Source organism: Hesperophylax consimilis, chromosome 10 (genome assembly GCF_061612785.1).
Source record: "Hesperophylax consimilis isolate HC1 chromosome 10, BYU_Hcon_1.0, whole genome shotgun sequence".
Classification (NCBI taxonomy): domain Eukaryota; kingdom Metazoa; phylum Arthropoda; class Insecta; order Trichoptera; family Limnephilidae; genus Hesperophylax; species Hesperophylax consimilis.
Genome location: NC_142845.1, coordinates 15,182,834 through 15,200,203, shown reverse-complemented (window position 1 = coordinate 15,200,203; position 17,370 = coordinate 15,182,834). Strand labels below are relative to the sequence as shown.

The 17,370-nt window shown below is 36.6% G+C and overlaps 1 protein-coding gene across 2 annotated transcripts in view; it reads left to right on the top strand.

Moving 5' to 3' along the window:
- Positions 1–17,370, top strand: part of LOC149420347 (uncharacterized) — a 486,416-nt gene that overhangs the window by 128,443 nt on the left and 340,603 nt on the right. Inside the window, exon 3 of one of the 2 annotated variants that reach the window (XM_089636628.1) lies at positions 1,616–1,669. The exons of the other annotated variant lie outside the window; for it this stretch is intronic. Coding sequence (XP_089492754.1) covers positions 1,616–1,669 — 54 coding nt within the window. The remainder of the gene's footprint in view (positions 1–1,615; positions 1,670–17,370) is intronic. 2 annotated transcript variants of the gene reach the window in all.

The following is a 17,370-nucleotide window of genomic DNA, read 5'->3' as shown; positions in this document are numbered from 1 at the left end:
TTTCTTATTTCTCAAATTACTAGTCCGTGGAAGTTTCTTCAAAATATTTATGAACAAAATTTACAGGTCCTACCCAACCAAGTACACGTGTCATTTAATTTCCACTGATTTAATTTGGTTCTCCTACATGCGTGATAGGTACAACTGAATCATATAAAACTTTCATGTTTTGTATATGTTAGTACTAATACTATGGGCAGGGCGGTATAATTAACTAGTCGTCCCCTCGGCGTTTGAAATGACTGATGGTTCGAGGATGCATAAATTGCATACGGCACCTACAAGAGGGCAAATCCCACAAAGGGGTGACTGCCGTCATTATGTCACCTGATGACTTAAACCGTCTGTCGGGAATTACACCCATAAATTAAACCTTATTCATGTGCGATTAATTGACTCGTGGAGGTAATTTTTGGCGAATGGTTCTTCCTTAGTTAACTGTTTAGTATCTCCAACTAAGACTAAGGCCAACAAAACAATGAGTTGTGCTCCTAATTTATACGAAATGCTAAATAATTCTTCGTGTTTAACCTTTCACTAAGCTGCCCTCCCACTCGGCGCTCCAAACGCGTTGAAATGGTCTTAAATCTCGATTGGCATGGAGCTGTATATTACGATCCAAATCACCGACCGCAATATTATTTCATTAGAGCATTTAAACAATAATACTTCCTCTTCGCTTCCTCCGTACGTATCAATCTGAAAATGCGGATGATCTTTTACACCAGTAGTGTGTGTGAGGTGTGAAAGTGTGAAGGTGGTGTACAAATCACACCTCCTTACCCTCTCCTCCCACGAGCGATCGATCAATCTCCCCGCACGATGAATTTCACGTCGGCTATATAATAGCTTCCTCTATACATTTCATCTCGGGAGCATATTTAACGGTTTTTTGTGTGCATGAATAATGTGAAATGGGAAATTGGATTGTTGCGAAAGATATTCATTTTTTTGTTATAATCAAAGTTTTGTATTTTATGACTTTTTAAACATCCTTTATGGCCAAGCTTTTTATATTGCCGAGTAAACTTGGAAATCCTTTAAAACCAAACACTATTAATTCAGTTTGGTTACCTCTGGAGCTTTTGTGCTCCCTCGGTGATGATTATTCGGTATTCTTTATTGTTTTAGCTTTATCACAATGATACTAAGAAAATAAGATTCGCACACAACGGCGTTCAAATAAGTGCTCAAATGAATTTAATAACGCCCTACAATTTACGAAATATAATAATTATTTGTGTCGATTGAAAGATTTGTAATATCATGAAGTGAATTAAACGAGGCATGAATCTAACCATCACAAATACTAACTTACATGCGCTGTTTGGATAGGATCATTTTAGGAAAGTTTACAAAGTGGCTTTTACTCGTTGCTCGGTTCCTCCAGCTTTTATTTTCCCTTTCTTGTTAATTCCCAGGCGCAACCCTTCCCTCTCAGGTGATCAATCTCCGGACGTGTTTGCTACCGGAAGGGTGCCCCACTCGCCCGGATATATTCATTCCATTTTCAGACCCTTGAAAGGGAAGCGTTTATTAACCGAATCGGGTTTCCTATTGAATTCGGTAGTTCGTCCATCATTTTTAATGCTTTTTGTTTTCTTTTGATTTGCAGGTAAGCCTTCATTCTATCGATAAGCGCCAGAAGATCTGTGATGTTCCTGTGATTGTAAGTGTTTTTTTCTTCATATTATCGGAAATTTTATTAAATATTGTGATGCAAAGGTTCTTTGCACTTTTTCCTGGAAATTTTAATTCGTAGCGTTTAGACGCTTCAACTTTATAGTTGATATTGAAGGAAGCTTTGCATGATCAATTTAAAAGCAAATAAACAAAACATTTCTCACTGATCCCCTGGAATATTAATTACATTTCAGGCTAATTATTAAGTATTATAGCTTTATTTTTGTGTGAAATATTACCTTCAGGGCACTTGGGATATATTAATAAAATATTTCCACTTCCAGGAAAATGATCTGTATACCGACAGCACTCTGCTTCGCCTCTTCATTATCAGTCATGACAAATAGCCCGAAATGACATCTCATATTTGAATTAATTCTGGGCGAACAGCCGACGCGCGACATTACACTCCGATGAATCGGTAATAACTCCTGTTTATTGTACGTATTAGCAACTCCTTTCTCGGGTTCTCAACTTGCCGTATAAAGTAGCTCCGACATAAAGAACTCTGTAAACACAAAATGATGCTTTCACAAAAGAGAGCCGAGTCTGAAGTATTACGCCGCGAGCGAGACGGGTACATACGGTTACCGCCAGGCAGACAGAGAGGGAACTCTTTCAGTCGCGAATAAATCTCCAGTAAAAGACTGCGAATTTATGAAGAAGAGAGGATTGAAAATAATATTTCTTTCCGTGTTATTTCTCCCCTCGCTGTAACGATATTACGTGCTCAAAGGCTCGTAGATACGTCACACAGTAGCGTCGCATGTCGCATCGGCGTTGTATCGATGGATTGTTGGAAGAGAGAGATGAAATGTTTATGATTGAAGCAATAATATTATTTCATTCCATGTTTACTGGAGCCTATTCGCCATCGGAACATCGGAGGGTAATATTGCTGAATGCTGAGATCGTTTTACTTTCTGCTTGTCTCCCCATCATTCCCCATTCCCCACTTCCCCTGCACTCCGTTTATGCTCACTTTGGATGGTTAAGATGCCAGATAATATTTAGATTCTGCGCTTTATAAAATAATGTATCTCACTGGCGAACGTGAAACATGTGAAACGTTTACGACCCTATTTCGGGCTGTGCGCGATCTTCGAACCAATAATAGCCGCTTTTTATTTATGTTACTACATTTTGGTTGTGTAAATTTACCAAGACGTTAGTTAGTACTCTTTTTATCAGAATGCTTTTGCGTTACAGGAGACTTTTTTTCCATTTAACTGCCTTCTTTCCCATGAGACTGAATGTGACTACTTTAATATGAAAGTTAAAGTTAATAATACCAGAAATCCTCGCATCAAAAACAAATAAACTTTTATACTGTGCGATAAGAACTCTCTGGCTTATAAGTTGGAAATTTGGAATATACATCATGTCCATTTCAATCTTTACCCACTTAATAAATAACTCCGTTTCTTCGGGTTAATATTTGACTTAACGGCACCAAAGATCATCCATGGTTTTATTATAGTACAGTTTACCATACGATACCTCTAAAGAGCACTATACAACGAAGCCAAACCTCGCCGTGACAATAGCCTGAAAATATGTTCGCAGAACCTTTATAGAATTTAACATATGCTTATTTCCGTAATCGGAATGAATATCTACACGTTTGATGGCGCCTCGTAACCGCACGCTCCGATATTCTTCGACAACAATCCTTTTGGGCGGGAGGGAGAACGAACAACCCAGATTAAGGCTTCGCAGGGGGCGGGAGTGGGACGCAGAAAGTCGATCAGGGGAACTTTATGGTATCGCCGAGGAGACTTAACAAATCTGCGGCATTATTGCGAACGAGCCGTAATTTATAACGCGACCGTGTTTGCTTTGCATAAATATGCTCGGTTTAGTTCGAAGGCTCTTCCCTAATCCGTGATACGCCGCTATCAAATAATGCTCTTGGATATTTCAAATTGTGTCCTCGAATAATTTGGCAACAAATATAATTTTTTTCTTTTGTCAAAAGTGTTAGATAACAATAAACGTTTAATACTAGTTTCTTGCTTTATTACCAAACTTCGTCAAAGATTCGCATTAAATTTAGAACAAACAATGATATATCTTAAATTAATGAAGCGAATGAATAAAATTAATCGTCAATCTTTACCGCATTTAGGTGATTCATCTGCAAACAATTGAACCAGTTGACGTGTATGTGTCCACTGATATTGTCCATTATCATTAAACCACTATCTCATTAAACCGCTTCGTAATTAAACCACTATCTCTCTCCTCGTCACACTTATTCGACGCCTGCACTAGTGTGACTTCAAAACACCTGTGCTCCTTAAGTCCTTTCTTGTGCCGTTCGCCGCCGCCCCGCCATGCCAGCCAGGTGTGCCATATACATGCCTGTATCATAACACGTGTCTCGGCCTTGCGCCAGGCCCGGGAGACGCGGGAGATCACCTGCGAGAAAGATGCAACGGGACCGCTCTTTATTTTCACCCTTTCGTCCGGATGTCTTATCTGCCGAATCTGGAGCATCTGTCGGACACGTACGAACAATTGCTGCTACCTGGACGCTACCTTTATTCGATTTATGGGACTTTGTTGCAGACAAGTTTTTTACAGCGCTAATGAGTTTTAATTAATAAAAAAATATCGTTTTCAAGTTGTAATTAATTTTGCTTTGGAATTATTATCATGGGAATCTATTAATAATCCTCCGACTATCGACGATCACTGCCTTCAGTCTTCATGTTTGTTATACATAATAAATATTAATATAAACCCTTTTATCAAGTTACGAAAGAAAATTTTGATAGATTCAGAATGGTATTAACTTATTTTAAAGCAATGTTTTAGGCAATAAATCTTTTATATCTACTTTAATTACGCATTCCAGGTGTATTGGACTTATACGAATTTGAAATATAATACAATTATTAAAATTGTTATTTCTTTTATAGACAACAAGAACATAGCTAACAGTTATAATTTAAATATTTATTAGAAAAAGAATACATATAAAAACGGTTTTACTCTCTTTTATTCTATTATGAGCCAGAGTTTAATAATGAATTCTAAGAAGTAAACTGTAGATACTAAAAATATATTATTTTAAATTACGAAAAATTTAGATAAGATTTAGATAAAATTTAAATACTTTTATTATATAATAATTATTACGTAGTTGAATGAGCGTAACGAAGTTCTGTTTCAACTAAAACATTTCGCAGTTCATCTGTCCATAAATTTGTTTGTTACGTTCCGGTTCCGGTTTGAAGATGGTGGCTGTTTTAATGGTTCAGTAAAGGTTATTTTTTTCAAATGTGATAACGTCGTGTTTATTTTAAGTAGGTGGGTATTAAGGTACATGCTTACAAATCTTATGCTTTCAGAGGATATTTTTGTTTTGATTTAAAATAAGATAAAATTAGAAACATACTTTTTTGAACGCAAGGTCTGCTTTTCACAGAACTACTAGTATAGATTGATATGTACATAATTAACCACAATAAATTGAATACATAAAAACGAGAGTTTTTCGATCTAAACCAGAAATTAATCATGTGGTCGTTAAATATGTTTTCCCCTATTTTATTCGGCTTCGTTAGGCGCGATTGTGCGCTAAGACGTCCGTCTAGCTTTTCCTTCATTCCTCACCGTGCGAATCCACATAGAGCTTTCACGGTGCTGCTGCTAAAGGCGCTTATAGATCTGTTGTAACATCCCTCTCTCTTTCTCATAAACGAAACTTGTATTAGAAAGAGAAATGACAACCGTGTTCTCGGCGGCAGGACTATATCTGCTTTCACGCCGTAATTATTATCGCCGCGCGACGAACTCGAAATTATCCGCCCTTTGTGACGAGTAGTTGTGCGGCGCTTTCTGATCATCCGTCTGTCTCTGCGCTGAGGGCGGAACTGCCGAAGCCGTACACTTCTGTTTATATTCGTTCCCGTTACTCTAGGACCCTGGATTCGGGGAGTAGAGCATGATAACTATATCATAGACAAAATCCTCTGCAGTCTGCTCAATTTCTCGATCGGTATAAATTCCGCTCTATACCTATTAGGGACAGACGATCGATGCTGGGAATTTTTCTTAAATCTAATTTCATTGACAGTTCTCACATATTAAAACCACCAAAATACGTGTATGCAGGTAATGAACACCTGGACCCTACGTGACATTCCACTTCGACTAAAGTTAGAATTTAAAAGGCATATGTTTTTTTATGCATGATATAATCCAAGAACAACTATGTACCTACTCTTCGTTTCAAAGTTTTATGTTAGAGGACGATTTTGTATTCAAAGGTATCGGTACTCGTAGACAGTGATTAAATAGTGTTGTTAAGAATTAAAGAAGCAGGTAAGGAATTAGTAAAGGAATGTCTGTGTCACCCATTTATTTATAAGTAAGGTAAGGTAAAATGACTTAACTCTCACTGAATCCCGAACGTCTCATGAAAATTTCAACAAGCTGAGTGTGGGTGAAATGGAAGGATCGACTCGTCTCAAGGATAGTTAGGTACAACTACTCAACTCCTGCTCAACTGAATGACTCAAACATCATAAATGTTGATATAGCTTCGTGATTGAACATTCGTCTCGGATGTGTGCTAAATCGAAGTCGCCACCTGTGAACAATGTCGCTGCGATTAATAGCCGCGCGAGTGGATACTGTTATGCTTTTATCGGATTGACGCCGAGTAGGAAGTGTTTAGACAATGTTGACGCTCTGTGTGAACTCGCGGACGCTGTTTGCTTTATGGATCGTCCGCACGCTTCACGCGCTTACTTCAATCCGACGTTTATGTGAAGTGACGCTCAACATCCCGCCAATTTCCGTGTTAACTCTTTTGATGTCGGTTTTTAACATTTATTTTTCGTTTTTTATGGTTTCGATGTACCAAATGATTATTTTAAGGAAATTCAAATCTAAGCTTATTTCTTATCACCAATTTTGCTCCGTCTTTAACCACATTAGTTCATTAGTAGCTCTGTAATACGAGCACGTATCTCACCCCAAATCCCGCCTCGTGAGAAGAGATAAAAGTTAAAGGATACTTGAAGCCTTTTCCCCTCTCTTATGGAAATGGAGCGTCTTCCCATTGAAGTCCTTTGATAATGATTTTCAACCGACATTTTCTTGTAAAGGCTGTCGAACATCACCATTTGTATATAACATTGTACAATTATTGTACCTTCAGTTTTTTGTCAAAGAAGTCAAGCTTAAATAGTGTATTGAATCTACAACCGATTAGATTCGCGTTGTTCGATTCTTTCACCCTTAAACGTTTTACAGTGGTGCTCATACGCTCACTAAGTACCTTCCAATACAAAATGTTCTCCGCCCCATTATTTACTCTCGATACACTCAGGGTTGCCCATGAATCGAAGCCGCACAAGTAAAGGATACATTGCTGCTCGATGTTCATATTAATCGAAAGCGGTTCACGGAGCAAGGACTGGCTGAATACGTTATTTGCTCCCCACTGCAATAGAAATCGCGTGATAATGTTCCCTTTCCTCCTTTGCTACTTTCAATTCTATTTCTGCAAATCTGTAGTCAAAAATGAGACTCCGTGCTGTGTTATGTGAAAGCGGAGATATTTTGTTGGATATTCGTGTTGGTGATTCTGTGAATGTGTGGGTTTCGGAGACTCCGTAGTTCTGAGAGCTATTCAAGACAAGGTAGAATTATCGGTTTTCTTTTCAGAGTTTCACTTGAAACTCTTAGAATACGAGTTTTATTATGTTTGTTTTCTGAATAACACGTTAACTACTGTTGAACTCGTAGCTTTTTATACTTCTCCACATTAGAATACCGCACGCTTACATTTATATGATATAAATTACGGAAATTATGTTTTCCGTGTAAATGCGGGATTCGAATTCTTTCATAAAATGTATGTATCTACAAACATGAACATTTTATTTAGCGTTTTATTCACGTTTTTTTATCTTATCTTTTAATGCGAGGACGTCAAAGCAACATATTATTAAAAACATTTTCTTTATTTTTTTCTTGTTTAGTTCTTACTTACAAATTGTTGACGGCCTCCGTGGTCGAGGGGTTAGGCTCTCGACGAGCAATCCGGAGGTCGGGAACTCAAATTACGGCGTGCGCAAGTCAATTTTATTTGATAAAGTTGTGTTATATAACAATTTATTAATTTAAAATAATATATAGTAAATGTGCGGAGGTTCAAGAGTGGAAGATACGCTCAGTATCGCCCTGGTATAAGACCACCATTCAGAATTGAAACGTTTCTTGAAATGGCTTTAGCCATGTTTGGTGACCAGATTTGAATATCCAGGTACTCTCCCGCCTTCCTCTCCCCATATCATGCCAATCCCCACTAACTTCAGCCTGACAACATACCATAATTGGGAATGCCATAGCCTCACTGGCTCTAGATGGTTGCGAGCAGTTGTGACTCTTGTGCTGTATTCACATAGAAAAAACAACGAATAAAAAATATTATTTCGAAGTAGTTACCTACTCAACATTTAACCGATTGCTAGGAGAGGCATCAGAAGTCGGAAGAACTAAAACCCAATATTTATCCACAACGTTTAGATAGTGACTTCAATATCAACACCACAAATAGTTAAGGCGAGTTCACTTTCCCGCTGCGCCTGCGGTGCCATTCATGAAAAGCCAAATATTTCCACAGCGCAAAATGCCCCGCCGTGAAATGCTCACCGAAGTAGGGCGGGCGTCCATTTCAACGCGATAAATAGATGGAAATATTGAAAACTCCATCGAATGGCCCGATCACTTAGGGAGCACCGCGGGCCAAACGTCGCTACGGGCGGCGCAGCGGCCCGGTCCATACCCGCTACCCGCTACCCGGCCATATGGGGCAAATTAAATCGCCAGTTGAGTCGGGTTCGTACAATTTTCTGCCAAATTTGCCTTTGATCGTGAATAGCTGACTTGTATAAACTGAAGGATATATTTATTATCTCGAAGGCGGAATGCTTGGAAAGGCGGCGCCTTACTTTTTCCATTATTTCAAAGAATGGTTTTCATGCTTAGTTCGAATGATATTATTCATATTTTCGAGATTCATACTATTGGTTTGAGTCATAATGAAGGTCTTACACACTAACTAAACATACCAAATTTGTCGGTGCATGGGTGCGTGTTTTGAAATTGTATTCTTGCGTAATGCGTTAAATTATAAGTTCGCGTTAAGTTCCTCGAACTTTTAATTTTAAAAATTGGAAATAATATCTGACAAGCGTTAAAGTAGGTAGGTATCAAATTTATTTCCATTCTTTCAACAAGTAAATATTTATTTTTATATATTATAATAATGAGAAATCAACAGTTTACAATAAGGTTGTGTATTTTACCTAAATGAGAAACCATTTTTTCCTCATTATATATACTATTACATTGTTTTTAACAAAACAATATATTTAACTACTATCAGGTATTTATTACATGTGTAATTATATGCTCAAATTTCGACTTACAATACGGGCCAATACCAAAAATACGGCCTTGTGCAGTCGAAAAGCATTTAAAAAAATCCCAAAACCTAGGTTATGAAAAATAAAAAAAAGTTTAAATGTGACATGTGTTTTTCTTTCGTTATTTTCATTTGTTTGACAGGAGTCAGTTTGGTGATTTTAAAAGTTTACTAACATTCGAAAGGTCTTCTTTTGAAAGACAACGATTCTGGGACAAATAAATAATATTTTCACAAATCCTACAATTATAATATCCCGTGATTGTTCTCGGTTCAGTGCTATTTAATAATATAGTCTTCTGCATTGTTTAGGATTGAATCCCTAACTTGATGTCTGGCAGCGCAGCGTTTCGATTCCACGCCTGAAGAAATCGGTGGTTTGGCGGTGAAAGTCTTCAAGCCAAATTTTAACAACAGCGTAATTATTAAACGCTCAGATATTGTTAGATGGAGAGCGTGACATCAAAATATGTTTGATTTAGACCGTTTGAATGCGGGTGATGTGTTTTATAGATGACCTCCCATCCGACGTCTTGAATATAGGCTGTTTTGAATAGTTGATGGCGATGATCAGCTTCTCGGTTAAACTCAAACAAAATGGTTGGTAGGTATGTCGAAAATCTTTTGTTTTTTTCTGCAAAATTTATTACCAACAACACATAATTAATAATAATAACAATATTTGGGTAAAGGATCACCACATCTATTGACCGGTCAGTGGCTGAGTTGGCATCGTGTCTGGTTCCCATCAGTGGCGGATCGTGTTCTAGAGTGCTAATATTACAAAAATGGCGTTATTGATTTTGTTTTAGCTGAAACTTTTTTTCGAAAAATCGATTTTTTGTATGAAATTCGTGAAATCCTTGCTGGGCACAGTCAAACTGAAATTACCTGAAAATCTTCATACAAAAAATCGAATTATTGAAAAAAAAAATAGTTTTCAACTACAACAACATCAATAATGCCATTTTTTGTAATATTAGCACTCTAGAACACCCAAAAGTCACTGGTTCTCATCCTGACGTCATGATTTCAATAACTCGGTTTCAAGCCCTCCCTCACGACGACAAAAGCAACATTTTATGCTTTCTGTGACGATAATACCATACGAGCGTTTAAAATGTGGCCAGGTTATTCGTAATCCGGGAATGTTTTCCCTTTATTTAAAAAAAAATCAATGAATTAATCATAATCTACGTCATTTAACGTTCACATAAAGATATCCTTCTTCAAAGTTTCTCACACTTCATACTGGTTCGTTATCTTGTGCACATCTCGCCAATCCAGGTGTTTCGAATATATTAAGTATCGAGGTGCTAATACATGATAAATTATACTCCTTGATTAGTTATTAATCACACATCTTATGTATGTACCGTCCCATATTACAGCATAATCTATTCGAGCACTCACAGATTTATTAATGATCACATTAAAATTTTAGCTAAACACTATTGCCGCACCATTATAATCAATTAAACATCCAACACGTCTGGTATCGTGATCACGCGTTATTCCAATAATGATACGTGTTTATTCGATTCAAATATTTATTTTATTTTGTTGATATGATAGCTAGTCAATATTCATCTTCACATTACATAATATATATAAATATATTATTATCAATTATTATTCTCTTTTTCTATCAAATAAACTGCGGTGGATTTCCATTTAAGTTTTAACCTCCACTCAACGCCTTTCAAATTATTTTAAACGTGACGTTATTTAATATGCAAACCGCTTTCTGGATTGCTTCTTTATGTTATGGTCGTATAACATCTTCATAAAAAAACATCTTCATCCATTTTAAGCGTAATAAAGCCCGTAAAGCCTCTTTGTAAGGTTGCATAGCTACTGTCACCTTGCCCGGTCAAGCTTCAAAAATGGTGTTTATAAAAAAGATTATTTTTTTTATTTGCTCCCCGTTTGGTCGAAGGGTTGATTCTTTAACCCTTTTAACCACGTGCATGGAATTACTCGGAAGTTGGTTGTTTGGGTCGGCACAGGTCCAGTGTAGCGTTAATTGCTTTAATAATTAGTGATAGTTTGCTCCCGGCTTGTTAAGCCAAGAGTAAAACAATACCGCAACTTGGTTACCTTAGTTGGTTGTTTGGCATGGGCAATATTACCTTTCTTTATGGCTTTCACTGCTAAGTGAGTGGGGAGCTTGTTTTCAACTTAATTGAATCAATGTTGCTTTTAGTATCTGCCATTATTCTGCAATTATTAGTTTATCTGTATTTCAACAAACTTATGTAGTTGTTTTATTTTTCGTAAAATCTTGATTTATTTACATAATATTTTTCAAAAGTTATACCTAGCTTATTTGCATTTCTTTCCACAATGGAAAGTCTAGCAACGATTTGAATAGACAGGTACTTCTCAACCTTACTCTTCCAACACAAACTTCAGGCTTACAACATTTACATAAGCCCTGATGTAAAACTGTCATAGCTCAACTCGACTCTTCTACGTTCCTATTGTCCAGGCTCTATTTGCAATATTTCGGTAGTTGGAATTATTCTAGTAAAATAAAAAATGTTTCCATTTGGTGAAAAATATTTTGTCTAACTTTGTACGCTTTAAAGTTTCAATTTTGTTATAAAATCCGCGATGGGGTATATATTATGTGCTTATCCAAAGTTCTGTTTGCCGAGAACAGCATGTAAGATCCGACACAAAGCGTGTTTTCTTATTGTTTCCTTCCAGAGAGGATTCAACAAGGTTTTAATGCCTTTATTCCGGGTAATGTTGTGTCTTATGCCGCCTATTACTTGAGTACCTCGTTCCTTAGTGTACGAACACAAAGAACGCGTGTTTCGGCTTTCAGATTAACAGCACTCAGAGCCTGAGTCCGCTGGAGAAGATAGGCGCCGAGTTGTGGACACATAGAACGCCGGTAAAATCCGCGCCATTTGCGCGGTAGCCTGATAGCAGCTGTCAGTTTTAACAAAATGTCAAGCTCGTCAGAAGAAGATTTTTTACTTTTGGAGAATTCTTTCTTTAAATTAAGAAATAAAACAATTGGCATTCATCCAATTAATCGTAGTAGAAAAAGTCATGGTGAATATCATCACTTGTTTAGTGAGCTTAAGGCGGACGAAGAAAGATTTTTTAAATATACCAGAATGACTTTCGAAACGTTTAACTACATTTTAAATAAAGTGGAACATCGATTAAGCAAAAGCTGGTGTAATTGGCATCGTCAATCTATTTTTCCGGAAGAAAGACTTGTTGTTACTCTCAGGTGAGTTGATTACCTACCTATAAAATGCAATCCACCATCTTCAAATCCTTTTCTTTAAATCAGGCCTCACCTAGCAATATAACGGGGGAGTAGGGAAGGGGTGGGTGGGGTGAGATTTGCACATCAATAATATTATAAGATGTTTATTGTCATATTTTTTTTATTATAAAAGGTTCAACTTATGTTTCATTCATAGGTACAATCAATATGCATATATTAAATATAATAGAATGTTTTACGAAGAAAAAAATAACAGGATAGTACCTTATTAAATTAAATCAACAGAAACACATCGCTCTACTCACCTGCCTCTTTTGCTGGGTGAGAAATTTACACTCGAATTAATAGTTTAACAGAAATATAGTTTAAAACATTGTTTCTTTTTCAGATATCTTGCAACTGGGTCATCGTTCAAGACTCTTGCATTTACTTTTCGAATGGGAGCATCTACAGTGGGAAAAATTGTTGCCGAGACGGTTGCTGTATTGTGGGAAGAATTGTATCAACTGCATATGCCCGTACCAACAAAAGAAATATTTAATTCAGTAGCAAAAGATTTTTTTCAAGTTTGGAATTTTCCTCACGTCATTGGTGCAATTGATGGAAAACATGTTCGCATCCAATGCCCAAAAAACTCTGGGTCTATGTTTTATAATTATAAAAAGTTTTATTCAGTGGTGCTGCAAGCTGTTGCAGATGCTAATTACAAATTTATATCAGTAGATATTGGAGGTTATGGAAAACAGAGTGATGGAGGCACCTTCAAAGCATCTGATATTTACCACCACCTTTACAATGAACAATTAGATATTCCAGAACCTGATAATTTGCCTGGAACGAATGTGAAGGCTCCTTTCGTGCTTATAGGTGATGAAGCATACCCACTTCTCACTAATTTATTAAAACCTTTTGGTGGAAACAGTTTGACAATTGAGCAACAATGTTTCAATAAACGTTTGTCTAGAGCTAGAAAAACTGTGGAATGTGCTTTCGGTATTTTATATTCAAAATGGCGTTTGCTTTCTAAAAGCATTGAAACAGATATAGCATTAGCAGATAATATTGTAAAATGTATATGTGTTCTACATAATACAATAATTAACAAGGAAGGATGTGAGCGTCATCTAACTGAAGTTTTTGTATTTAATGAACACAGACAAGACTACAGACAGGCTATAGGACGATCCTCTAATGCAGCTAAAAGTGTGAGAGATGTTTATGTAACATATTTTTCAAACAATCCTTTGCGTTACAATAATTAATTGAACTCAAATTGTAAAAATACCAATAAGAAACACAAAAACGAGTAAAATTTGTGATATTGCTAATGAACAATACGACAAAATGGTATAGATTCTGGAGTGACGTAAATGGATTCTGACAATGAAAATTAAAAAGCATCTAAAAACCATAACCACTACCACTCTACAAGAAAACGAAATATGATAAGACTGTCATTTAGAAAAAAATCTAAATCTCAGAATTCCTTGATTCAAATCAAGATATACCAGTCAAAATAAAAGAAGAGAAAAATAAATGTAAAATTTAAGAAAATATATTTAGTAATTTCTAAGTACCTACATGATGTAGGTAAAATATTTTTTAATAAGCAATTATAAGGTTTATGTTAAATATTATGTAACCATTGAACATATTATATATACTATTTCAATAAAGATAAACATAAAAATGTAATAATATGTAGTTTTGTTAATTGGGGTGACTAAATACTAAACTAACGTATTTAAACAAGAATATTATTAGAATTGAAAATTGAACAACTTTTGCACTTTGTTCCACTTATTTTAGAAATGAGTGGAACAAAGTGCAAAAGTTGTTTAAATTTCAATTCTAATACAATGGAATTCCACCACGAATTAACAGTAAAAAAAAACTAGAAGAATATTATGTTGGTATTAGACTATGATTATATGTCAGGTAAGTTTTTAGATTCTCACGGCCAAAAGCATTTTGGTTGTTTGTTTTTGGGGTGTTATGCCGTGTTGCGCTAACTCCTTCTTTAGCCGACGTTTCGGACAGCGTTGCAGTGTCCATCATCAGGGCAGATCTGGTAGATCACATCTTCGGATCTACCGGATCTGCCCTGATGATGGACACTGCAACACTGTCCGAAACGTCGGCTAAAGAAGGAGTTAGCGGAACACGGCATAACACCCCAAAAACAAACAACCAAAATGATTATATGTACTTACCTATATTAAAAATTTATGTAATATAGGTAAGTACATAAAAAAATTAACGTTTAAAATCTAAGATGGACTGAGAAACATTTGCAGTGGCTGCGTCTTCTGCATTTGGACTCATGACTGAATAGGAAAACGGAGGTGGTGTGAATTGCGTTGGATACGCAAATTGCTCCACCACTTGTTGAATTCTACTTCGGAATGAAAGTATTCGTGATTTTGGTATCTCTGCAACATGAGGAAGTAAACTTTTAAAGAAAAGGTGATGTTCATCATTTTCATTGTCTCTGGATTCTCTCCTCCGGGACTTCTCTTTTAAATATTCAAGTTTTTTTATTTCGATATCCACTATCGCCTGATTGTAGACATTCATCGGCTTTCTTCTCTTTTTGCTTACTGGAGTAGATGAGGAAGAAGTGTGCGGAAGATCGTCGATGCTAGGATCGATAATTTCAACGCAGTATTCATCCTGCGTATCTGTATCCATGGGTGGGGTTTGTGGAGAGATAATAGTTTCTTCAGTATCCCAGGTATCCGTGTAGTGGGTACTGGCTGTAGATGTTGATTGATGGATGGATGCAGCTTCCTTATTAAGATTGCCAGTCGACGCCCGCGGTCTTACCACATCTTTCAGAAATAATAGCGATTTGAAGAAAGGCCATTTTGGGGTGAACGTTGCATTTGCAGCATCTCCTGAGCGGGAAGGTGGTATTCTGCCCAGCTCCACAGCAAATTGGTCTCTTAAATACTTCCACTTTTTTCGTAGTTTGGTTTCTGAAAAAAATATATAATTGATTTTAGTTAAGCATTTCAATTGATAGAACATTGTTTCGTCAGAACAATAACTAAAAAATGTAAGTCATTCAATTTAACTGAAAAATATAGATTATGTTCGTTACTGTGCATTTTTACCGCTAGATGGCACTGCAATCGGTTAGGATATTTTTATGTTCATTTACATTGGAAGTGTTTGATAAACCAAAATTTTAAAACCGAATTGTAAATTGTATATTTTTAGTACAAACTTATGATATTTATCAGCCCCATACGGTGTGGAAGGTAAAGCTACTGTTTCTCATCTTAATATGAAAAACCCTCAGCAGAACACACGCACTTGAGTGCATATGCCCATTAAAAGAATTCACTTGTGACCTTTGAGGTTATTTCAAAAGTGAGAATATACCATCTTAATTCATTCGTCGCAAATTCTGCACGTATATTTGTGTATTTAGTAAAAACAACCGTTCATGCAAATTCATGGGTATATTTTGCAATAACATCAAATGTCATTATTCAGACACAAAATGTTTGATATTAGTTTATCAGCCCCATACTATTGCAGAGGGTAAAGCTATGGTTTGAGTGCATGTTCCCATGAAAATAATTCACTTGTGACATTTGAAGAACCATCTTCATTCAATCATTTCAAATTCTTGATGTATTTAGTAAAAACAAAAGTGCATGCAAACTTATTTCACTCGTGACATTTGAGGTTATTATAAAATTTTCTCAGTTCGTACTTACCGTTTTCATTCATATCCTTACTGATTTCTTTCCAGCACTTGTCGACAACATTTCTGTTGCTGTGTAAGCTGTTTCTCTTATCCCAGATCGGCGATTTGTTAAAAACAGCAGCAATTAGTAAGTCGCTCATTTTGACAGGACTTGTTTATTTGTGTTTTGACACTAGCTTCCAAAACAAGCTTCACTAATCGGCCGCACCGGCGAGTAGGAATTAAGAATTCATTCCGGTAAAGCTTCTCGGCGCGCCAGCGCGCGGACACAAATCTGAACCTGCCTTTACTATGTGCGTTCTCACACGTTTAGATACAAACATTCTTGTCGGCACGCCTGCGCCAGTCGGTCGCTTACTCGCCGGCTAATCTGAAAGCCGAAACACGCGTTCTTTGTGTTCGTACACTTACAGTGCCCGCACGGAATAAAATAATAAGCTTTGTAGTTTCGCTGGCGAAACCCACCGGAGCTTGTGTTTCCTCTTAATTACTTACAACGTAGAAAGCAAACAAAGATTGTGTTTTATTTCACACAATTTCCTCATTGCAAACACTGATCATGATATTTTTCTAGGACTTTATCCGTGAACATAACATGCAGAATTTTCTCTGAAAAATATATATCAGCTGTTGTTTGAAAATGTATGCCTGAAAACGCCCTGCTGTGAAGAACTGATATTTTTCCTCGTAATTTATAATGCTGTTGCACTTTATTGGACGGATGGTGACAATTTCTTCAAACTAACCAAGATTCTTAGTAAATAAAAATAGTCTCGCTTTTAGCGTCACGAGTTAGATTAAGAAAGGAACGTTTCGATGGTTCGAGCGAGAATATTTGACGCGAACATCATTGAAGAAGTCATGGAATACCTAGAGAGACATGGCACGATCAAGTGAACCTAATACTTGGGTCGGGCCATGTCAAGTATCAGAATAACCGTATATAAATATGAATGAAGCAAGGAGTATATGCCAAAAGCTGAGAGTTGTTTTACAGTCCGTCCTCTCTGGCTACCCCTCAGGGGAAACGGCGCGATGGTTAGTTAGTCTGGCGTTTTCCCCAGTATAAATAAAAGCACTATTATAAAAATGTTATTTTTTTATATCTTATAGATGGTGAAACATTACCCCGTTACGAATAATCTGAAAACAATATTATTAATTTTAATATTAATAATTCCTCCAATTATCATAAATCGTCACGATAAACACAGTGCAGTGATGGAGAATGTAGCTAGTAGATAATTTAACCCGTACCGCCTGGGTGGGAAT